The sequence below is a fragment of the Mytilus californianus genome, unplaced genomic scaffold (assembly GCF_021869535.1).
Source record: "Mytilus californianus isolate M0D057914Y unplaced genomic scaffold, xbMytCali1.0.p SCAF_8, whole genome shotgun sequence".
Taxonomy (NCBI): domain Eukaryota; kingdom Metazoa; phylum Mollusca; class Bivalvia; order Mytilida; family Mytilidae; genus Mytilus; species Mytilus californianus.
The window spans coordinates 10,474,491-10,501,072 of record NW_026262734.1 but is presented as its reverse complement, the minus strand read 5'-3'; the positions used below and the strand labels follow the sequence as shown (position 1 = coordinate 10,501,072).

The 26,582-nt window shown below is 32.3% G+C and overlaps 1 protein-coding gene across 2 annotated transcripts in view; it reads left to right on the top strand.

Moving 5' to 3' along the window:
- The first annotated feature begins 7,278 nt into the window (after positions 1–7,278).
- Positions 7,279–26,582, top strand: part of LOC127710776 (mRNA export factor GLE1-like) — a 40,475-nt gene continuing 21,171 nt past the window's right edge. The window contains exons 1-5 of one of the 2 annotated variants that reach the window (XM_052216735.1): positions 7,279–7,455; positions 10,806–10,933; positions 23,178–23,391; positions 24,873–25,021; positions 25,921–25,981. In XM_052216735.1, coding sequence (XP_052072695.1) covers positions 7,384–7,455; positions 10,806–10,933; positions 23,178–23,391; positions 24,873–25,021; positions 25,921–25,981 — 624 coding nt within the window. In that variant the 5' untranslated portion in view covers positions 7,279–7,383. Of the gene's footprint in view, positions 7,456–10,805; positions 10,934–23,177; positions 23,392–24,872; positions 25,056–25,920; positions 25,982–26,582 lie in introns of those variants that run through there. The other variant, XM_052216736.1, reaches the window with a different exon arrangement.

Genomic DNA, 26,582 nt, shown 5'->3' with positions numbered 1-26,582 from the left:
TATATCAACAGATGAAGTGGGTCTCATTGGGGTCTAAGCGTGACGCGGGATTGTTGAATTTTTGTAAGCGTGACACGTGAAAGTCAAATTATTGTGCCGTGAAAACGGGAAATGAAGTCTAGCGGGATAGGGGAAATTACAAAAAAGTGAGAATTGCTTACGTACATAGTGTAAGCGGGATACGGGAATCTGACAAAACAGTAAGGGGGATCCGGGATCAGAACCCCCCAATGAGACCCCCGATGAAGCATTCCCGGGAAAAAGTAAATCTACGAAAACGTCAGTGTTGTCACCATGCGAAGTTATCTAATTATCATCTTTTAAAAATGTAAGCAACTTCACAACTACAAGTTAATTTTTATGACCAAAATAAAATAAAGTACAAACAAAAAAGCAATGAAATGCTTCGCCAAGCACAGCCTAATACAACCGCAGATGTACATTAAGCATATAAAAAAACACCAAAAATTTTTATGTCAATTGAAATCAAACATATTTTAATTTTGGACCCTTCAAACTTTAATATGGACTAATTTGAAAACAGGTTTAAAGGTGAGCCCGAACATTTCTATTCAGCAGCAGTCTCCAACTACATATCTCCTTAATTTTATATGATAGTCCCACAAAAATGTTGAAAAATTATGTGTACATTTAATTTTTTTTTCTAGATTCTCTCATGTCATACATGTGAAAGTGGTACCTTTTTGGTCACTATTTATGTGTTGCATCTAAATATGAATTGTAACACTTTATAGTGACTGACCAGGTCAAACAAATACTTCTCAAGAAGCATGCAGAGAAAGAAGACAACTTGGAACAGCACCAGCCATGCCAGACTATGTATGAATAAAAACTCAGATCGGAATAGCATGGACGATATGTTAGTTATATGTCCTTGTGAATAGTAGGGAAAGCTATCAATAATTCTGCAGATAACGCAATTTTATCAGGTTTATCGTACATTTTCTGTTCAAATTTTCACACAACTAACTTTTGATTACTGAAAGTTTCAAACAATGACAAGTGTTTCATTCATGAAATAACTCCTGTGTTTCTGTGAAAAAAATCATGTGCAATTTTGTGAATTTTAAAAAGGGAAAGAATATCCTTTTGCGGTGCACTCGCACGTGTCAATTGTGAACTGACCAAATATATTTTCTTTATCATGACCATTTCACTGATACTGACGTCGACATTATCAAGAAGTACACATCAAAGGAAAAATGCACAAATTACTGATAAAATAATTAACACAGCCTGTTTCGTGTGTATCTCCTGCCATATCAGTATTTATTGTATTTATATATAAATGAGAAATAATCAATGTAAAAATGGTAAATTTTTGGAGAAAAAAACCCAAAAATTATGGAAAAAACAACCCAAAAATGTTGTTTTTGAACACTGACTCCTAAACTGTTGGTACCATATGATAACCCCCAAAATCAATTCTAACCTTCCTTTTGTGTATTGAAGTTGAACCTTCTGGTACAATTTCATACATTGTCATAGAGATCCATTTACTTAAACTAAAGTTATTGTCCGGAAACCAAATGTGTCTTCGGAAAACAACAGCGACATGATTGCATTACTCGAAAGCAAATTTTTGACATATTCCCCATTTCCATTCTGAATTTAATTTTGCCGTCGTATAAAAACTTGAAAAGTAAGCTAATAAAACAAAATGCAAAAATGACATAAAACTGACTCTGAATTAGTACATGAAATTGATGTAGAAACCCACAAACAGAAGATGATCAGGAATGCATTTATACTGCTGAGTAGTGTTCTCCCCTCAAATTTTAAATAGCATCCTAGAAAAAATCTTTAGATTATTAACTTAACAATCCTATATATGGTTCCTTATGCTTAGATCAAAATGAAAAACCTGATCAAAACATTTTTCTAAACAGGCTCACTGTAAATTCAAACTCTTCTTTTAACAATCAATCAGAATGATCCTCTTGCTGAACACATATATGTGAGATGCAGGAAACTGGGAATACAATATGAACATCCAGCTAATTTAGAAAGTAAAAATAATTCAACAAACAGAAAGCGTTGTTTGCAATACTAAACATGCTAAATAAAAAAAAACAGCTAAAACTTTTAGATATTGATGAAAAAGATCTTCCAAATCCTCCACCTTTTCATGAAAATCAACAAAAAATTAATTTAATAAAGTTATGGATTGTATAACAGTATTCATAGTTTTGAAATTAAACATATGTCTTATTGTTTTAAATTTTGTAAAATTTGCAAAGAAAGAAAAATGGATTTGAAAATGGCACAAGATAATGAATTTAAGCATTGTCATTTAGATAAATCACCAATAAATTTATTTTCAACAGAAAGCAATATGGACAATAAGGGTGCAACCATTTAGCTTCAAAAGGGCAGGGGGTATGGTTTTTTTGTTTCAGTTAGATTTTTTTTCACGCAAAGGGCTTCAACGCTATCAATCAAAATTATTTGGTCAAAAATTAACACTAGAAGGTATGGGGATAATCTGGATTCAGAATATTTTTTTGTCCTCTGCTTGATTAGAATATTTTTTTTTCATCAATCATTGTCAATTTGGGAATCAGAATATTTTTGAAGAAAAAAAAACATACTCCAACCTGCCTTTTGAAGTTCAATGATCGTTCCCTTAACATTTTCCATCTGAACTTATTATTTTATTTTAGACAAAAACTATATGTAGGACATTCGTCCTGAACATGCATGAAATATTTGCCACTGGACGTTAAGCAAACCAATAATCAATCAATATGTAGGACATAGTCTTGGTAAGCTGGCATTCAAGGTAGCGCCTTCCTCATATTATGCCAGCTTTAGCTGGCACTTATGGTAGAAGCATCGAATTGGAATAAAGAACGATAACTCTCTCTATATGAGCAATCTAAAAAGTTTCGTCACTCTCGTTAAATCTCGTACGATTTTTTTTTTTTAATTTTCGAAGTAGATCAAGTCAAGTTATCTAACTCTTAAAAATATTTGTTTTCTTTTTTTTCATTATATTTATTAAATAAACATTGTATTCTTGCTTGACTCCAAATATAAGGTCAATTCTTCAAATATTGAAAACGAAATTATCATTGGAATATCCGTAAGGACAATTTCAGGACATTAGTTTAACCCTTATATTTTTAATGGCTACCAGATTCTCGTTTAATCGCGATCTTGAAAAAACGGGACAAAACGGAATAAATTCGATGATAAATACGTCATGAATTTTTATTTGTTTACAAAAACAAGAATTTAGAAATTTTAGTAACTTGTGCAGTTTATTTAAATTTTATTGTACCACGGAAATAACCGAAGTTTGGACAACAACATCTTACGCCATGTAACATATATATTTCATCGTCTGCTTCATTTTTCCACTATCAGTGACAAATCTCCTAAATTACCACAGGTACTTCATTTAAAAGTCACAATATCATAATTAATGATAACATTTGTAGTTTAAAAGTTCCGTCCAGCCATGGGAACACAGAAAAACCCTCTGCAAGCAATAAATTTAAGGAGAAACGTAGCCGGAGGTGAAGGTAGTAAAATCTGCTACAGAATTTCCCATAATCCATATCAAGTTACAGTGATAATGAAGTTGGTTATATGTGGTATGTGGTCACTGTTATTCCTAGCTAACAGACAAATGCAGGTGAAATTCAAAACTTAACAAAAGTTTAAAAAAAAAATATATATTCAAATTCACAATCTTCTAATTTTGTATACTGTCACTGTACTTCCTTTGACAAACTCTCAACAAATCTTGTCATTAATTATGACACATATCTACCTTAAACAGTCCCAGGAGATGGAGACTGTTTTTTTTCACTCTCTAAGTTTAATCATAGTAAAAGGAGACTTGAGTCTGAGTGATACATTTAGGTATAATTTGTATGCTCCCATATTGTCCAAAATTGGATTTTATGGGAATTACGATGGAGTTATGATAACCCATGATTATACCATGACTTTTGATAGGTATAGAGCCTGTTACTTGGAAGTATGTGGGCTTCATACATCCTTTGAAATTCAAGCTGCAGACACATTATTTGGAGGCAATATAAATATTTGCCTCCCGCAGTCACCTGTATATTTTATGCGTCAGTTTAAACCTGATCAAAACATTTTCACTTTACCTAATACTTTAATCAGGTGCACATTTCAACCTATTAAAGCAATAAATAATTATGGCTATAACGTCACAGTACCTAAATTGCACCAAGTACCCAATTTTCACCCTATGTTTATGTATGTATTCAACAAAAATAACTGCAGAAATCACAAGTTTTTTTTGAGACAAAACAATTTGTATTGTTATGATTTGACATTATACACGTCTTTCAACATATGTTAATATATTTAAATATACACAAATCGTTCACAGTGAGAATATACATGTATCAACAGATGAAGCATTCCTGGGAAAAAGTAAATCTACGAAAACATCAGTGTCGTCACCATGCGAAGTTATCTAATTATCATCTTTTAAAAATGTTAGCAACTTCACAACTACAAGTTAATTTTTCATGACCAAAATAAAATAAAGTACAAACAAAACAGCAATAAAATGCTTCGCCAAGCACAGCCTGATACAACCACAGATGTAGATTTAGCATATAAAAAAACACCAAAAATTTTATGTCAGTTGAAATCAAACATATTTTAATTTTGGACCCTTCAAACTTTAATATGGACTAATTTGAAAACAGGTATCGGGTGAGCCCAAACATTTCTATTCAGCAGCAGTCTCCAACTACATATCTCCTTAATTTCATATGATAGTCCCACAAAAATGTTGAAAATGTGTACATTTAATTTTTTTTCTAGATTCTCTCATGTCATGCATGTGAAAGCGGTACCTTTTTGGTCACTATTTATGTGTTGCGTCTAAATATGAATTGTAACACTTTATAGTGACTGACCAGGTCAAACAAATACTTCTCAAGAAACATGCAGAAAAAGAAGACAACTTGGAACAGCACCAGCCATGCCAGACTATGTAGGAATAAAAACTCAGGCAAATCGGAATAGCATGGAAGATATGTTAGTGATATGTCCTTGTGAATAGTAAGGAAAGCTATCAATAATTCTGCAATTTTATCAGGTTTATCGTACATTTGCTGTTCAAATTTTCACACAATCAGTGAATCGTTCAAAAAGGCTAAACTAACGTTTTATTATTAGCTGATTACTGAAAGTTTCAAACAATGACAAGTGTTTCATTCATGAAATAACGTGTGCATTTCTGCGAAAAAAAACATGTGCAATTTTGTGAATTAAAGGGAAAGAAGATCCTTTTGCGGTGCACTTGTGCATGTCAATTGCGAACTAACCCAATATATTTTCTTTATCATGACCAGTTCACTGATAATGACGTCGACATTATCAAGGACAAGGAGTATACATCAAAGGAAAAATGCACAAATTACCGATAAAATAATTTACACACACTGTTTGGTGTGTATCACCTGCCATATCAGTATTTGTTGCATTTATACATAAATGAGAAATAATCAATGTAAAAATGGTAAATTTTTGGAGAAAAAACCCAAAAATTATGGAAAAAAAAACAAAAATGTTGTTTTTGACCACTGACTCCTAAACTGTTGGTACCATAAACCCCAAAATCAATTCTAACCTTCCTTTTGTGTATTGAACCTTCTGGTACAATTTCATACATTGTCATAGAGATTCATTTACTTAAAGTTATTGTCCGGAAACCAAATGTGTCTTCGGACAGCAACAGCGACATGATAGCATTACTCGAAAGCAAATTTTTGACATATTTCCCATTTCGATTCTCAATTTTATTTTGCCGTCGTATAAAAACTTGAAAAGTAAGCTAATAAAACAAATTATGCAAGAAATGACATAAAACCGACTCTGAATTAGTACATGAAATTGATGTAGAAATTAACCCACAAAAAGAAGATGATCAGGAATATATTTATACTGCTGAGCAGTGTTCTCCCCTCAAATTTTAAATAACATCCTAGAAAATAGCAAAATCTTTAGATTATCAACTTAACAATCCTATTTATGGTTCATTATATGCTTAGATGTAAATGAAAAACCTGATCAAAACATTATTCTAAACAGGCTCACTGTAAATTCAAACTCTTCTTTTAACAACCAGAATGATCCTCTTGCTGATCACATATATATGAGATGCAGGAAACTGGGAATACAATATGAACAAACAGCTAATTTAGAAAGTAAAAATAATTCAACAAACAGAAAGCGTTGTTTGCAACACTAAATAAAAAAAACATCTACAACTTTTAGATATTGATGAAAAATATATTCCAAATCCTCCACCTTTTCATGAAAATCAACAAAAAATTAATTTAATGAAGTTATGGATTGTATAACAGTATTCATAGTTTTGAAATTAAACAAATGTCTTATTGTTTTAAATTTTGTAAAATTTGCAAAGAAAGAAAAATGGATATGAAAATGCACAAGTTAATGATTGTAAGCATTGTCATTTATATAAATCACCAATAAATTCATTTTCAACAGAAAACAATAAGGGAGCAACAATTTAGCTCCAAAGGGGGGAGTATGGTTTTTGTTTGAGACAGATTTTTTACACGTGAAGCACTTCAATGCTATTAATCAAAATTATTTAGTCAAAATATAACACTATAAGGTATGGGGAAAATCTGGATTCAGAATATTTTTTTTGTCCTCTGCTTGAACAGAGTATTTTTTGTCATCAGTTTTTAAAGAAAAATACTAGTCCAAATAATTATGACATCCAGGAAGGCTATTTTAAATTTTTGCTTTGACGCCTTCCTGCGATGCACCAAAGCAAAAAAAAAATACCATACCCCCTTCTGCCTTTTGAAGTTCAATGATCTTTCCCTAAACATTTTCCATCTAAACTTATTATTATATTTTAGACAAAAACTATATATAGGACATTCGTCCTGAACATGCATGAAATATTTGCCACTGGGCGTTAAGCAAACCAACAATCAATCAATATGTAGGACATAGTTTTGGTAAGCTGGCATTCAAGGTAGCGCCTTCCTCATATTAATAATTAAAAACGACATTTCTGGTACTATTTTCTATTCTCAAAACTACATATTTACATTAACGCTACAAACTCAAGTCGACAAATCTACAAAACTCATTTAAGGAACAAAGATGAAATTCTTGAGACGAAATTTATTATTATTATGGGGTATAACTTAATCCATATCCGGGACAATGATGACATATTTTAGGTAATTTAAACGTTCGGAAGTGCATATATCGGAACTCTCTTGACTTTTCCAAAATCATGGCGCAATAGAAAATGGAGAAAAAAATACTAATCATGTTTGATAACTTGCAAATTTAATTCAATTTTGAATATCCACTGAGATGGATATTTCAAAGGCGCTGAAGAACACATCGAAAGGAAGTTTAACATATGACAGAAGACCTCCTTCAAAGGTTCAACATCGCCTTATCCTTTATTTTCCATTTCCAAAAAAGAACTTTCACATTCGTATAATTTAAAACACTTTTCGGAATTTAGCTGAATTTTGTCTCCGAAAAACCTTTTGACGTGAAGCGACAATAACTTTTAAAATACGAAATCAAATTTTTTAAGTTGTGATACAAAGTTCTGCTGGAACTTGTGACAGTTGTGTGATATAAGTAAGGTACAGCTGGCTACAATAGGCCTTATCACTCGGTACTCGGTAAAAGTGGTAACCCGAACCCGAACCCGAACCGGAATTTGCCGGAAATTTGCCGAACCGGAAATTTATTTTACATATATTATGCCCTTTATGTTTCGTTTTTTTCTACAAACGTTTATATATTTGATGTATAATTAAATTTATCTCATGTATGAAAAGGTTTTTTTCCAAACATCACTAACAATGATAAATTTAAGGTTTATTAATTTCCACCTCGGTAAAAGTGGTAACCCGAACCTAAAAGTTTTTCTTAAACCAAACCTTAATCTGCCTAAGTGATTAAATTCGCTTTCTTATTTTATATCCCAAATGTAATAATCTTTCATATTTGACTTAAAATTGTTCTTACAACTTTGCCAAAAACTTTTTATAGTGGAAATTACCAAAAAAATGGTCGCCCGAACCTGAAAGGGAGACAACTTCATTTTGTATTTGTATTATTGGGTCGATTATGACGCTACTGGTTAACTCGGCCTATACCAAATTCGGACCATTACTTCGGCCTATGATTGATGATTGTGTTTTCTGAATTATTATTTCTTTTTTTTTCTATATAGTTTTTGTTTTGTCAAATAGATAGAAGTATTAACTGTTTTAGTTTATTGGCTGTAATGTGGGTTTTTTCTGGGTTTTTTCTTCGATTAATGAAAAAATAAAACATCCAGTATTTTATGGTTATGATACTTGGTTAAACCTAATACAAAATAATTAAAAGATTTTTTCCCCCAGAAACCGTAACTATCTACTTGTTTTATGTCATAAATGGATTCAATTTTTTGAGTGTGTTTATTTTGAGATTTAAATGTGATTCCTCGATTTTTTATGTTTAATTTATTTTAAAACTTCTATAAGAATGAATTGCTTAATATATGCCGGTGATATTATTCTGTTATCGTCCACTGCAAAGGCCTAACTTATGACAGAGATAGTAATGCCTGGTATCTGACCTTTTGTGGTAGAGAAATCTGGTCACTGTTAATGCAAATACAGCAAGATACTCAGTATCGACATACAATTTATATTCACATCTAATAAGCGAAAAACTGCATGTAAAGTTTTGAAAATAATTTTTAGGTGACATAAAAATAGTATAAACGGAAAAGTCACAAAATACCTTGAAAAGAAGTATGTTGGAATGCAAATGATTATTCATTATGTACATGTATGAAATAAACCATTAAAATATTTTTTGAATGCATGGTAAAAAGTTGTAATACATTTGTATTTCAAAACGAGTTGTCTCCCTTTCGGGTTCGGTTTCCTACTTATTCACTTAGAAATGAAATAAATGGTTGTGTTTTATACAGTTTGAAAAAAATCTTTGTGTTTATGAAATGAAAGATGATATTCATCACACGAAGTCAGAGTGTTCACTCAAGAAATCAGATAATACAGAGAAATAAAGAAAAATAGGTTCCCGAGTTTGGGTTACCACTTTTACCAAGGCGGAAACATAGAAAACTTTTTTTTCAGTCTTTTGCCAGTTAAGAACAAAAGCGTACTCATACATAACATAAAACTTTATATTTTACACCATATCCATTAATTTTTGTAACAAAAATCTCTAAAGAATGATAACAAATCATATTTAAAGATTTCCGGTTCGGCAAATTTCCGGCAAATTCCGGTTCGGGTTCGGGTTCGGGTTACCACTTTTACCGACCTCCTTATCACTATTTAGAAATATGCGCTTCTTGAACTATTGACCTCATACAACAATCACTTTTCCATTGTGGTTTCAGATATTTTCTATTTTGACGTCAAAATTTTACGGGAACCTTTGTGATGTCCAGTAATGGCAGACAAATAGTGATGAGGTGTATTACCCCCAAAGAGTACAAATGGAGTAATGAAGTCAGGTCCCTGTCTGGAAAAAAACACATTTTCAGTTAGTCTCAGAAGTAACAATAATTATTTCTTATTGTTACTTTTTGTGGGTAATCGTAACCAGTACCTTAAAGTAATGGTAGACAAATTAGACCGATATCTACAGTGCTGGAGGTCCATTCTGGGATCCTTACTCTGGGCTTTGGAAATTTTGTTTCATTAGAAAGTAGATTTTCATCCTTGCACATACATCTACTGTTGGTCAATGTGGCCCCCTATTTTTGATGCCAGTTCGGCCATTATTGTTTCAATTTGGGTATACTGCCAGTTCGACCATACTTTGTAAAGTTGTTCGGTCATGTTTTTTTTTGTAAGAAAGGAGCAGAAAATAATTATTCCTACAAACATATATACAAAGAAACAAATGGAAAATACATTTTTGATCATAAAATTATATTCATTGTTAAGCAACTGTTGAGAATTTGTATAAATTTATGTACAAAAAATGTAAGTTGAGAGAATATTCCAGAACGCAAGAATTTACTAGTACATGTATTGATAAAAGGAGGACTATTTATATTAAAAAAAATTAAAGTTTTTTAAAATACCGAAGGAAATATGATAATTATTTAAATTTTAAGTAAAAGAGATTGTAAAGTCCTCATCATAATGATCCCTCTGATCCTTTGATGATATTGTTATTATTGTCTTAACTTAGAAGTGTAATGTAAGAAAGTCTTGTGTCCTCGTGTATCAAAGCAGCTGCACACCTTTTGACAAAATGACTTTGTTAATTAATTTCCCTTTTGAAAACAAACTTGTCAAAACATGTAATGCATATGTTTATGTTAAGAACATTATGAAATAGTGTGGCAAAACAGGTGTTGTGGCGGAAACAATTTATGGCCAAACTGGTTATGTGGCTGAAAATTTTCAAAAGTATAAAGACTCTGAGACTAATTTGCATAGATGTACTTTTCAATATGTCTTTTATTGTCTCCTTGGTATCTCTATGGGTTGTTTGTTACTAACTAGCAGTCAGGTTTGTTCTCAACTATCACTTTGTCAACAAATGTACTGTATACGTATAGTAAATGATATTTTTCACTTTGTGTCTATTATTTCAGCAACATTTCAAATATTCTTGTATTTTTATGTTGCACGATTATCCGTTATTTTTGTTTCATTTATTCAGAAAAAAGTCGTTTGTAATGGTCAGTTTGTCATATACAATACATGTATATTGAGTGTATTGATTTGGTACAATTTCAGGAATTCTTTGACCACTGTTCACCTCCTCCAACTCTTTCCAAACGGTACAATACCCATGATAACTCACCAAATAACAGACTTACAGATGAGGCCTTGCACAAACATCGTAAAGGTAGCTTTCCAGATAGGTAAATATGTGTTACATGTACATTTATACTGCAAATATGAAGTGTGTATATAATATTCAAAATACCTGATGTTATGTAATTGTGAATACACCATGTACACTTGGAAACACATTTTGATGGATTAAAAAAAATATATTTGGGGAATGCTTGATTTCATGTTTAATAAATACCTTTTCAAAGCAATATTAACTATAAAAGTATATAATACAAATCATGCTGTACATAGATTGTCCTAAAATATAAAATGTATAAAAGACTATCATAGGAACTATATCAAGCAGCATTACATATCTACATGTATGTATGATACAAAAATTTGAAAAGCAAATATGTGGATACTACTGACAAACACGTTGATTGGATGGAAATTTCTTGCTGAAAAATAAAACATAAAGGCATTGTGCTTGATTGATGGATGGATGGCAGACTGGATTGATTGATTGATTGTACAAAATCCAAGAAACATATATTGATAAAGTCATTTTTATAAGGAATAAAAAGCAAAAGAAGTATTCATGTTGTTAAAGAAAAAAATGATGAAAAAAAATATGATTATAAAGATACATGGTATTAGATTACATACATGTAAGCAGGAGCTTTTAGAAATAGTTAGAGCATATTACTGCCTAAAATAATAATTCAACAGATCTTTTTGAAGAAACAAACATAGCTGTATTATTTTTCCAACTTGTGTATATTGGTATATTTTATACAGTTATAATCAATGGCAGTTTCTATGGATCTAAAACATGTGACATTGGTCCCCACCAGTATTGGTTTCTTAACCTTCAGTACATGAAAACTAAGAAAAAAGCCTTATTCTGTGAAATATTCTTCTTTGTGAAGCATTGTTTAGATTAGAATAAACATGATAAACAACAAACACGGATTTCGGACTACCATGAGAATTGAAAACAGGAAAATGATTTATTTCAGTGCTTCCAGGCCTTGAAATTATCATAAATTAGTGACATTCCAGCAAAAACCACTGAATTTTGTACATTCATTACATTCAAGAGCATATTTTATTCAATTCCTGAAGGAATTGTTGAAAAACTCTGTATTATTTTGTTGCAAAACGGATGGTAACACTATTTCTGCAAACTTAAAGAGGTTATTTTAAATCAATACCATATAAACAAAACTAGATTTAAATCTTTGAAATTTCTTGTTTAGTTAAACTGATATTAGAAATATTTTGTTTTTCATTTAATTTATCTTTCTACCATGACTATAGTGAAATAATTATGTGATAAGCACTTTTGCCTTGGCATTGTCAGTTTGTATTGGACTTACGAGTTGGTATCTTTTCGCTTCTCTTTGTGTATGCAGAAAAGATGAATATTACATGTACAGAAAATGAAATGTGTACTTTTCCTTTCCTTTTATATAAAAATAAGTATTGTCTAAATATTTTTATACGACCGCAAAAAATTTTTTGTGGTCGTATATTGGTATGACGTTGGCGTCGTCGTCGTCCGGCGTCGTCCTGCGTCGTCCGAAGACACATTGGTTTTCGCACTCTAACTTTAGTTTAAGTGAATGGATCTCTATGAAATTTTACCACAAGGTTCAATACCACAAAAGGAAGGTTGGGATTGATTTTGGGGGTTATGGTACCAACAGTAAAGGAATTAGGGGCCAAAAAGGGGCCAAAAATAAGCATTTTTGTAACTTCCAGACATAACTTGTGTGTTAGTGTATGGATCTCTCTGACATTGTACCACAAGGTTCCATATCACAAAGGGAATGCTGGGATTGATTTTGGGGGTAATAGCCTCAAAATTTTAGGAATTAGGGGCCAAAATAGGGGCAAAATACAAGCATTTTTATAGTTTTATGACAATAACTTGTGTGTAAGTGTATGGATCTTTCTGAAATTGTACTACAAGGTTCCATATCATAAAGGGAAAGCTGGAATTGAGTTTGGGGGTAATTGCCGAAACATTTAGGAATTTGGGGCCAAAAAGGGGCCAAAAATAAGCATTTTTCTAGTTTCCAGACAATAACTTGTGTTCAAGTGTATGGATCTCTCTGAAATTGTACTGCAAGGTACCATACCACAAAGGGAAGGCTGGGATTGATGATGGGGGTAATTGCCTCAATATTTTAGGAATTAGGGACCAAAAAGGGGCAAAAAACAAGCATTTTTCTAGTTTCAGGACAATAACTTGTGTGTAAGTGTATGGATCTCTCTGAAATTGTACTGTAAGGTACCATACCACAAAGGGAAGGCTGGGATTGATGATGGGGGTAACTGCCTCAATATTTTAGGAATTTGGGGCCAAAAAGGGGCCAAAAAACACATTTTTCTAGTTTCCAGACAATAACTTGTGTTCAAGTGTATGAATCTCTCTGAAATTGTACTGCAAGGTACCATACCACAAAGGAAAGGTTGGGATTGAGTTTGGGGGTGATGAATCATAAGGGGGTTCCAAAAATTTGGGGGGGGATTTTTTTTTTTTCCTTTTTTTTTCTTTTTTTCCTTTTTTTTTTCTTTTAAAATTTTCCATTTTAAGTTGGTTATTTCTGATTTATATTTAAAAGCAAATAATAATGATATGGTAGGAGATACACACCAAACAGGATGTGTAAATTATTATATAATAAGTATTGTGCAATAGCAAGAAATATCCAATAGCACAATATTGCGCAATAGCAAGAAATTGTCAATTGTACAGTATTGCGCAATAGCAAGAAATATTTAATTGCACAGTATTGTGCAAAAGAAGATACTTCGTATAAATTGCTTATTTCTTGACCAATTTCAATGGGGTTTTATTCTTGAATTCTTGGGGTTCTTTAATATGCTGAATCTAACCCTGTATTTAGTTTTTGGATTTTGGGCCCCGTTTTTAAATTGGTCCACATTGAGGTCCAAAGGGTCCAAAATTAAACTTTGTTTGATTTCATCAAAAATTGAATTATTGGGGTTCTTTGATATGCCGAATCTAACCGTGTATTTAGATTCTTAATTTTTGGTTCCGTTTTCAAATTGGTCTACATTAAGGTCCAAAGGGTCAAAAATTAAAGTTAGTTTGATTTTAACAAAAATTGAATTCTTAGGGTTCTTTGATATGCTGAATCTAAACATGTATTTAGATTTTTGATTATGGGCCCATTTTTTCAAGTTGGTCCAAATCTGGGTCCAAAATTAAACTTTGTTTGATTTCAACAAAAATTGAATATATGGGGTTCTTTGATATGCTGAATCTAACCATGTATTTAGATCACAAAAGGAAGGTTGGGATTGATTTTGGGGGTTATGGTACCAACAGTAAAGGAATTAGGGGCCAAAAATAAGCATTTTTGTAACTTCCAGACATAACTTGTGTGTTAGTGTATGGATCTCTCTGACATTGTACCACAAGGTTCCATATCACAAAAGGAATGCTGGGATTGATTTTGGGGGTAATAGCCTCAAAATTTTAGGAATTAGGGGCCAAAAAAGGGGCAAAATACAAGCATTTTTCTAGTTTTATGACAATAACTTGTGTGTAAGTGTATGGATCTTTCTGAAATTGTACTACAAGGTTCCATATCATAAAGGGAAAGCTGGAATTGAGTTTGGGGGTAATTGCCGAAACATTTAGGAATTGGGGGCCAAAAAGGGGCCAAAAATAAGCATTTTTCTAGTTTCCAGACAATAACTTGTGTTCAAGTGTATGGATCTCTCTGAAATTGTACTGCAAGGTACCATACCACAAAGGGAAGGCTGGGATTGATGATGGGGGTAATTGCCTCAATATTTTAGGAATTAGGGACCAAAAAGGGGCAAAAAACAAGCATTTTTCTAGTTTCAGGACAATAACTTGTGTGTAAGTGTATGGATCTCTCTGAAATTGTACTGTAAGGTACCATACCACAAAGGGAAGGCTGGGATTGATGATGGGGGTAACTGCCTCAATATTTTAGGAATTTGGGGCCAAAAAGAGGCCAAAAAACACATTTTTCTAGTTTCCAGACAATAACTTGTGTTCAAGTGTATGAATCTCTCTGAAATTGTACTGCAAGGTACCATACCACAAAGTAAAGGTTGGGATTGAGTTTGGGGGTGATGAATCATAAGGGGGTTCCAAAAATTTGGGGGGGATTTTTTTTTTTTTCCTTTTTTTTTCTTTTTTTCCTTTTTTTTTTCTTTTAAAATTTTCCATTTTAAGTTGGTTATTTCTGATTTATATTTAAAAGAAAATAATAATGATATGGTAGGAGATACACACCAAACAGGATGTGTAAATTATTATATAATAAGTATTGTGCAATAGCAAGAAATATCCAATAGCACAATATTGCGCAATAGCAAGAAATTGTCAATTGTACAGTATTGCGCAATAGCAAGAAATATTTAATTGCACAGTATTGTGCAAAAGAAGATACTTCGTATAAATTGCTTATTTCTTGACCAATTTCAATGGGGTTTTATTCTTGAATTCTTGGGGTTCTTTAATATGCTGAATCTAACCCTGTATTTAGTTTTTGGATTTTGGGCCCCGTTTTTAAATTGGTCCACATTGAGGTCCAAAGGGTCCAAAATTAAACTTTGTTTGATTTCATCAAAAATTGAATTATTGGGGTTCTTTGATATGCCGAATCTAACCGTGTATTTAGATTCTTAATTTTTGGTTCCGTTTTCAAATTGGTCTACATTAAGGTCCAAAGGGTCAAAAATTAAAGTTAGTTTGATTTTAACAAAAATTGAATTCTTAGGGTTCTTTGATATGCTGAATCTAAACATGTATTTAGATTTTTGATTATGGGCCCATTTTTTCAAGTTGGTCCAAATCGGGGTCCAAAATTAAACTTTGTTTGATTTCAACAAAAATTGAATATATGGGGTTCTTTGATATGCTGAATCTAACCATGTATTTAGATCACAAAAGGAAGGTTGGGATTGATTTTGGGGGTTATGGTACCAACAGTAAAGGAATTAGGGGCCAAAAATAAGCATTTTTGTAACTTCCAGACATAACTTGTGTGTTAGTGTATGGATCTCTCTGACATTGTACCACAAGGTTCCATATCACAAAAGGAATGCTGGGATTGATTTTGGGGGTAATAGCCTCAAAATTTTAGGAATTAGGGGCCAAAAAAGGGGCAAAATACAAGCATTTTTCTAGTTTTATGACAATAACTTGTGTGTAAGTGTATGGATCTTTCTGAAATTGTACTACAAGGTTCCATATCATAAAGGGAAAGCTGGAATTGAGTTTGGGGGTAATTGCCGAAACATTTAGGAATTGGGGGCCAAAAAGGGGCCAAAAATAAGCATTTTTCTAGTTTCCAGACAATAACTTGTGTTCAAGTGTATGGATCTCTCTGAAATTGTACTGCAAGGTACCATACCACAAAGGGAAGGCTGGGATTGATGATGGGGGTAATTGCCTCAATATTTTAGGAATTAGGGACCAAAAAGGGGCAAAAAACAAGCATTTTTCTAGTTTCAGGACAATAACTTGTGTGTAAGTGTATGGATCTCTCTGAAATTGTACTGTAAGGTACCATACCACAAAGGGAAGGCTGGGATTGATGATGGGGGTAACTGCCTCAATATTTTAGGAATTTGGGGCCAAAAAGAGGCCAAAAAACACATTTTTCTAGTTTCCAGACAATAACTTGTGTTCAAGTGTATGAATCTCTCTGAAATTGTACTGCAAGGTACCATACCACAAAGTAAAGGTTGGGATTGAGTTTGGGGGTGATGAATCATAAGGGGGTTCCAAAAATTTGGGGGGGATTTTTTTTTTTTCCTTTTTTTTTCTTTTTTTCCTTTTTTTTTTCTTTTAAAATTTTCCATTTTAAGTTGGTTATTTCTGATTTATATTTAAAAGAAAATAATAATGATATGGTAGGAGATACACACCAAACAGGATGTGTAAATTATTATATAATAAGTATTGTGCAATAGCAAGAAATATCCAATAGCACAATATTGCGCAATAGCAAGAAATTGTCAATTGTACAGTATTGCGCAATAGCAAGAAATATTTAATTGCACAGTATTGTGCAAAAGAAGATACTTCGTATAAATTGCTTATTTCTTGACCAATTTCAATGGGGTTTTATTCTTGAATTCTTGGGGTTCTTTAATATGCTGAATCTAACCCTGTATTTAGTTTTTGGATTTTGGGCCCCGTTTTTAAATTGGTCCACATTGAGGTCCAAAGGGTCCAAAATTAAACTTTGTTTGATTTCATCAAAAATTGAATTATTGGGGTTCTTTGATATGCCGAATCTAACCGTGTATTTAGATTCTTAATTTTTGGTTCCGTTTTCAAATTGGTCTACATTAAGGTCCAAAGGGTCAAAAATTAAAGTTAGTTTGATTTTAACAAAAATTGAATTCTTAGGGTTCTTTGATATGCTGAATCTAAACATGTATTTAGATTTTTGATTATGGGCCCATTTTTTCAAGTTGGTCCAAATCTGGGTCCAAAATTAAACTTTGTTTGATTTCAACAAAAATTGAATATATGGGGTTCTTTGATATGCTGAATCTAACCATGTATTTAGATCACAAAAGGAAGGTTGGGATTGATTTTGGGGGTTATGGTACCAACAGTAAAGGAATTAGGGGCCAAAAATAAGCATTTTTGTAACTTCCAGACATAACTTGTGTGTTAGTGTATGGATCTCTCTGACATTGTACCACAAGGTTCCATATCACAAAAGGAATGCTGGGATTGATTTTGGGGGTAATAGCCTCAAAATTTTAGGAATTAGGGGCCAAAAAAGGGGCAAAATACAAGCATTTTTCTAGTTTTATGACAATAACTTGTGTGTAAGTGTATGGATCTTTCTGAAATTGTACTACAAGGTTCCATATCATAAAGGGAAAGCTGGAATTGAGTTTGGGGGTAATTGCCGAAACATTTAGGAATTGGGGGCCAAAAAGGGGCCAAAAATAAGCATTTTTCTAGTTTCCAGACAATAACTTGTGTTCAAGTGTATGGATCTCTCTGAAATTGTACTGCAAGGTACCATACCACAAAGGGAAGGCTGGGATTGATGATGGGGGTAATTGCCTCAATATTTTAGGAATTAGGGACCAAAAAGGGGCAAAAAACAAGCATTTTTCTAGTTTCAGGACAATAACTTGTGTGTAAGTGTATGGATCTCTCTGAAATTGTACTGTAAGGTACCATACCACAAAGGGAAGGCTGGGATTGATGATGGGGGTAACTGCCTCAATATTTTAGGAATTTGGGGCCAAAAAGAGGCCAAAAAACACATTTTTCTAGTTTCCAGACAATAACTTGTGTTCAAGTGTATGAATCTCTCTGAAATTGTACTGCAAGGTACCATACCACAAAGTAAAGGTTGGGATTGAGTTTGGGGGTGATGAATCATAAGGGGGTTCCAAAAATTTGGGGGGGATTTTTTTTTTTTTCCTTTTTTTTTCTTTTTTTCCTTTTTTTTTTCTTTTAAAATTTTCCATTTTAAGTTGGTTATTTCTGATTTATATTTAAAAGAAAATAATAATGATATGGTAGGAGATACACACCAAACAGGATGTGTAAATTATTATATAATAAGTATTGTGCAATAGCAAGAAATATCCAATAGCACAATATTGCGCAATAGCAAGAAATTGTCAATTGTACAGTATTGCGCAATAGCAAGAAATATTTAATTGCACAGTATTGTGCAAAAGAAGATACTTCGTATAAATTGCTTATTTCTTGACCAATTTCAATGGGGTTTTATTCTTGAATTCTTGGGGTTCTTTAATATGCTGAATCTAACCCTGTATTTAGTTTTTGGATTTTGGGCCCCGTTTTTAAATTGGTCCACATTGAGGTCCAAAGGGTCCAAAATTAAACTTTGTTTGATTTCATCAAAAATTGAATTATTGGGGTTCTTTGATATGCCGAATCTAACCGTGTATTTAGATTCTTAATTTTTGGTTCCGTTTTCAAATTGGTCTACATTAAGGTCCAAAGGGTCAAAAATTAAAGTTAGTTTGATTTTAACAAAAATTGAATTCTTAGGGTTCTTTGATATGCTGAATCTAAACATGTATTTAGATTTTTGATTATGGGCCCATTTTTTCAAGTTGGTCCAAATCGGGGTCCAAAATTAAACTTTGTTTGATTTCAACAAAAATTGAATATATGGGGTTCTTTGATATGCTGAATCTAACCATGTATTTAGATCACAAAAGGAAGGTTGGGATTGATTTTGGGGGTTATGGTACCAACAGTAAAGGAATTAGGGGCCAAAAATAAGCATTTTTGTAACTTCCAGACATAACTTGTGTGTTAGTGTATGGATCTCTCTGACATTGTACCACAAGGTTCCATATCACAAAAGGAATGCTGGGATTGATTTTGGGGGTAATAGCCTCAAAATTTTAGGAATTAGGGGCCAAAAAAGGGGCAAAATACAAGCATTTTTCTAGTTTTATGACAATAACTTGTGTGTAAGTGTATGGATCTTTCTGAAATTGTACTACAAGGTTCCATATCATAAAGGGAAAGCTGGAATTGAGTTTGGGGGTAATTGCCGAAACATTTAGGAATTGGGGGCCAAAAAGGGGCCAAAAATAAGCATTTTTCTAGTTTCCAGACAATAACTTGTGTTCAAGTGTATGGATCTCTCTGAAATTGTACTGCAAGGTACCATACCACAAAGGGAAGGCTGGGATTGATGATGGGGGTAATTGCCTCAATATTTTAGGAATTAGGGACCAAAAAGGGGCAAAAAACAAGCATTTTTCTAGTTTCAGGACAATAACTTGTGTGTAAGTGTATGGATCTCTCTGAAATTGTACTGTAAGGTACCATACCACAAAGGGAAGGCTGGGATTGATGATGGGGGTAACTGCCTCAATATTTTAGGAATTTGGGGCCAAAAAGAGGCCAAAAAACACATTTTTCTAGTTTCCAGACAATAACTTGTGTTCAAGTGTATGAATCTCTCTGAAATTGTACTGCAAGGTACCATACCACAAAGTAAAGGTTGGGATTGAGTTTGGGGGTGATGAATCATAAGGGGGTTCCAAAAATTTGGGGGGGATTTTTTTTTTTTCCTTTTTTTTTCTTTTTTTCCTTTTTTTTTTCTTTTAAAATTTTCCATTTTAAGTTGGTTATTTCTGATTTATATTTAAAAGAAAATAATAATGATATGGTAGGAGATACACACCAAACAGGATGTGTAAATTATTATATAATAAGTATTGTGCAATAGCAAGAAATATCCAATAGCACAATATTGCGCAATAGCAAGAAATTGTCAATTGTACAGTATTGCGCAATAGCAAGAAATATTTAATTGCACAGTATTGTGCAAAAGAAGATACTTCGTATAAATTGCTTATTTCTTGACCAATTTCAATGGGGTTTTATTCTTGAATTCTTGGGGTTCTTTAATATGCTGAATCTAACCCTGTATTTAGTTTTTGGATTTTGGGCCCCGTTTTTAAATTGGTCCACATTGAGGTCCAAAGGGTCCAAAATTAAACTTTGTTTGATTTCATCAAAAATTGAATTATTGGGGTTCTTTGATATGCCGAATCTAACCGTGTATTTAGATTCTTAATTTTTGGTTCCGTTTTCAAATTGGTCTACATTAAGGTCCAAAGGGTCAAAAATTAAAGTTAGTTTGATTTTAACAAAAATTGAATTCTTAGGGTTCTTTGATATGCTGAATCTAAACATGTATTTAGATTTTTGATTATGGGCCCATTTTTTCAAGTTGGTCCAAATCGGGGTCCAAAATTAAACTTTGTTTGATTTCAACAAAAATTGAATATATGGGGTTCTTTGATATGCTGAATCTAACCATGTATTTAGATCACAAAAGGAAGGTTGGGATTGATTTTGGGGGTTATGGTACCAACAGTAAAGGAATTAGGGGCCAAAAATAAGCATTTTTGTAACTTCCAGACATAACTTGTGTGTTAGTGTATGGATCTCTCTGACATTGTACCACAAGGTTCCATATCACAAAAGGAATGCTGGGATTGATTTTGGGGGTAATAGCCTCAAAATTTTAGGAATTAGGGGCCAAAAAAGGGGCAAAATACAAGCATTTTTCTAGTTTTATGACAATAACTTGTGTGTAAGTGTATGGATCTTTCTGAAATTGTACTACAAGGTTCCATATCATAAAGGGAAAGCTGGAATTGAGTTTGGGGGTAATTGCCGAAACATTTAGGGATTGGGGGCCAAAAAGGGGCCAAAAATAAGCATTTTTCTAGTTTCCAGACAATAACTTGTGTTCAAGTGTATGGATCTCTCTGAAATTGTACTGCAAGGTACCATACCACAAAGGGAAGGCTGGGATTGATGATGGGGGTAATTGCCTCAATATTTTAGGAATTAGGGACCAAAAAGGGGCAAAAAACAAGCATTTTTCTAGTTTCAGGACAATAACTTGTGTGTAAGTGTATGGATCTCTCTGAAATTGTACTGTAAGGTACCATACCACAAAGGGAAGGCTGGGATTGATGATGGGGGTAACTGCCTCAATATTTTAGGAATTTGGGGCCAAAAAGAGGCCAAAAAACACATTTTTCTAGTTTCCAGACAATAACTTGTGTTCAAGTGTATGAATCTCTCTGAAATTGTACTGCAAGGTACCATACCACAAAGTAAAGGTTGGGATTGAGTTTGGGGGTGATGAATCATAAGGGGGTTCCAAAAATTTGGGGGGGATTTTTTTTTTTTTCCTTTTTTTTTCTTTTTTTCCTTTTTTTTTTCTTTTAAAATTTTCCATTTTAAGTTGGTTATTTCTGATTTATATTTAAAAGAAAATAATAATGATATGGTAGGAGATACACACCAAACAGGATGTGTAAATTATTATATAATAAGTATTGTGCAATAGCAAGAAATATCCAATAGCACAATATTGCGCAATAGCAAGAAATTGTCAATTGTACAGTATTGCGCAATAGCAAGAAATATTTAATTGCACAGTATTGTGCAAAAGAAGATACTTCGTATAAATTGCTTATTTCTTGACCAATTTCAATGGGGTTTTATTCTTGAATTCTTGGGGTTCTTTAATATGCTGAATCTAACCCTGTATTTAGTTTTTGGATTTTGGGCCCCGTTTTTAAATTGGTCCACATTGAGGTCCAAAGGGTCCAAAATTAAACTTTGTTTGATTTCATCAAAAATTGAATTATTGGGGTTCTTTGATATGCCGAATCTAACCGTGTATTTAGATTCTTAATTTTTGGTTCCGTTTTCAAATTGGTCTACATTAAGGTCCAAAGGGTCAAAAATTAAAGTTAGTTTGATTTTAACAAAAATTGAATTCTTAGGGTTCTTTGATATGCTGAATCTAAACATGTATTTAGATTTTTGATTATGGGCCCATTTTTTCAAGTTGGTCCAAATCTGGGTCCAAAATTAAACTTTGTTTGATTTCAACAAAAATTGAATATATGGGGTTCTTTGATATGCTGAATCTAACCATGTATTTAGATTTTTGATTTTTGGGCCCCGTTATCAACTTTGTCCACATTGAGGTCAAAAGGGTCCAAAATTAAACTTTGTTTGATTTCATCAAAAATTGAATTATTGGGGTTCTTTGATATGTCTAATCTAACTGTGTATTTAGATTCTTAATTTTTGGTTCTGTTTTCAAATTGGTCTACATTAAGGTCCAAAGGGTCCAAAATTAAACTTAGTTTGTTTTTAACAAAAATTGAATTCTTAGGGTTCTTTGATATGCTGAATCTAAACATGTATTTAGATTTTTGATTATGGGCCCAGTTTTCAAGTTGGTCCAAATCGGGGTCCAAAATTAAACTTTGTTTGATTTCAACAAAAATTGAATATATGGGGTTCTTTGATATGCTGAATCTAACCATGTATTTAGATTTTTGATATTGGACCATAATAGGTGAATGTCCAATTTAAAATTTTTAAGTTCTTAGACCACATTCATTCTGTGTCAGAAACCTATGCTGTGTCAAATATTTAATCACAATCCAAATGCAAAGCTGTATCAAGCTTGGATGTTGTGTCCATACTTGCCCCAACTGTTCAGGGTTCGACCTCTGCGGTCGTATCAAGCTGCGCCCTGCGGAGCATTTTATTGATAATTGATATAGAGCTAAGGACAAGGAACCAATATTGACCTTTACCTATTGCACATCACTTAGGTCAATAAAAACTTTAACATTGCAAAAATATTACTTCTCTTAAATCACTTAAAGTTGTACAAAAAATAAATCTGATATAAAATTGGATAAGATTTTCTCATTATTTATTAATATGTAATAATTGTTTAGTAATGCCAGTGAATCATCATATGATAATGTTGTCCAATCAACCATCAGAACAGACTCTTCATCACCAAGGACAGTGGAGATTGTCTCCCCTACATTACCAGTTGAGATTGTCTCCCCTCCACATAAAAAGAACATAATTCCAGTTTCACCAGAGTACACAAAGAGTATACTAGCAGTTAAGGATTATGAAAACTCTCTTGACAAGGAGATTAAGGTCAGTATTGGTACTAACATTGGTAAATTTTATAGGTAATGAAAACCATGATTTCAATTGTTCAACAAAATTCAGTTCAATATCTACAGTAAAAAAAAATCTAAATTTTACTTCGGATGTTATCTCTCTATTATAAAAAAAAGCTCTGTCCAAGTTTCATAAAATCCTATGACGGTTTGACAAAGTTACTGATGTGTTAAAAAACTGTATCCTATGACTGTATCTAAATGGTAATTGCAAAAAAAAACTAATTTAAAAATAAGAAGATGTGGAATGATGGCCAATGACTGGCAATGAGACAAACTATTCCCCAGTGGCCAAATGACATGGATGTAAGCAACCATAGGTGGGGCCTTCAACAACAAACAAAACCCATACCATACAATGAGTTATCAATAAAGTATGAAAAAAAATATTGAATTTGCTGTAGTCGCATGTGAGACAAAAAGAAAAGTAATGAGATGAATGTAAATGTAAATTAAGGTAATAGGTGCATAAATGGGCAATCTCACTGATTTTTATAAAATTTTGCAAGAAATTTGAGCATGTGGAACTGCATATGAATATCGAAAAATTATATACATGTAAGTAACTTTTATACTTTCAGATATATAGCAAATTAAATATTCAAAAGTACAAATGTATAGGACGCACGTAAATATTGAAAAAAAAAATTGACTTTAAATTGCCTTTTCTCAAAAACATGTCCTACGAATTTTATTTAAAACTGATATAATAATGCCATTAATATTTCCGTTTTATTGATATCAAATTTTTTGGGGGGGGGGCACAGACTTCTTTTTGCTGTATAAATCATTTTCGTCTCTTTGTAATACATGTATATAAAAACGTTGAAAAATAATATTTCTAGCAACGATGTCATGATTATTTTTGCCTTTTCAGCGTTTTTTCTATGATGTACAGAAGATTCAACTATTCATACTCAAAAAACGAATTCATTGACCCTTATAAATTTGATATCAATAAAACTGAAATTTCAGTAACAATAAAATATCATTTCTAAAGAAAATTTGTAGGACATGATTTCGAGAAAAGTAGATTATAAGTAAAAATTGCTCAACTTTTTAGCGATATTTACGTGTATTCCATACATTTGTACTACTATTTTCTAAATATTTTATTTGCTACAGTGTATATCTCAGAAAGTTTAAAAGTTATATTTATAACTGTTTGGATTTTCATGCGCAGTCTCTTGTGCTCTAGTTGTATGCAAAATTTCATAAAATTCCGCGAGATCATCCATTTACGTACCTATTACCTTAATGCCGTGATATTTTAGTTTATTTATAAAAGGAACTTACTGGTATTGTTGTTATTCATCTTGACAGTTCCTCACAGGTTAAAGGTTTTAAACAAAGAATGGAATGGCGCTAATGTCCAACTGCAGTAGTAAGTTTGGCATTCGTCTTTGAGTTTGTTTTTGAACTTTAAACTGTACAAATATAACTTTCTTTCATTAGATTAAGGTATACAACAAACAGCAAAGGTTTACAGAACATACCAAGAAACTTCAGAATGAGGCTGAGAATAAGTTGTCAGTATTACAGAGAAACCAACAGAACAAAGCTGAAGAACAACAGCAGGAAACAGAATTACAATTCATGCAACAGTATGCAAACCTTAGAATTACAATTCATGCAACAGTATGCAAACCTTAGAATTACAATTCATGCAACAGTATGCAAACCTTAGAATTACAATTCATGCAACAGTATGCAAACCTTAGAATTACAATTCATGCAACAGTATGCAAACCTTAGAATTACAATTCATGCAACAGTATGCAAACCTTAGAATTACAATTCATGCAACAGTATGCAAACCTTACATGTATCTGTAACTTGGGAATTCAAATTATTATATATTCCGTATATTTATATTGTCCTATAAATTGGAGCATTTTAAATTTTGATAACATAATTTGAATGCAGCATTTTCTGAAATCGTAATAATTAATCTGGTATCTTTTTCCATTGTTCAGCAATTGTAATATTAAATGAACACAGAAGTTTCTGAATTTAAAATATTTTAATGTTTCTTATATGCTCTGGGACAAGACCAGTATACTTAGTGAAAAAATAAAGTTCCTTGTTATAATCAATAATCAATAATGGTATATTTAAAAGCAGGAAAAAATTGTACCCTAAAAAACCTAAATTGACCAATTCTACTTTTGCTTCTTTAACTTAGTTTAAAAATTGGTCTTCTTCTTGGGATGGAAGTCCTGTATGTAAATAAAAAGATTGCAGTATCTTTGGCAAAAATTGAAGACGTCAAATTGTATGATTTATTTTATGTATTTCAAAGTAATACAATAGTTTAAATGAAATAATGTATCAAAGTCTGCTCCATAGATTTATGACATAACTATAGAGTACACGGAAAGGCCATAGATCTGTGATTAGAATTTTTACTCTGTCTGAAAACAAAAACACAAAGGTCCAGACCAACAATTGAATCTTGTTTTTGTTTTTTATGTCATTGGTAATAATTTAAACTTTGTTTCAGAACAATTGAACTGCAGGAAAAACAGAGGAAGTTGAAAGAAGATCATAGAGAGCATGCTCAGGTATGATGATTTATTTGATTGAGTGGCTTAACAGAGATCAGATTAATACTTTTGCTGATTATATTAATTATTATGCCCCCACAATAGCGTAGGGGGCATTAAGTTTTACCCTTGTCCATCCGTATGTACGTCCCAAAGTTGGATTCCATTCTCTAACTTTAGTTTGCCTCAACCAAATGTTATGAAACTTATACACAATGCTTATTACCACACAACACAGATCAAGTTTGAATTTTGGTGGTGTCACTTTAACCGTTCTAGAGTTATGCCCCTTTACAAAAGGAAGAATTGCTGAATTTTTCGTTTCCATTCTCTAACTTAAGTTAGCCTCAGCCAAATGTTATGAAACTTATACACAATACTTATTACTACAAAACTCAGATTAATAAGAAATTTGGGTAGCGTCACATTTACTGGCCTTCAATTATGTCCCTTAATAACTTTATATGATATGCAAGCAGGGGCATCATCTGTGTCCCATGGACACATTCCATATTTATTCTTTAATGATTTCTGTTGTTTTAAGACATTGCTTTTATCTATTTTATAATTTTTACATTGTTCAAATTTATACATTTTTAGGCATGTTCCTAGGTACTTA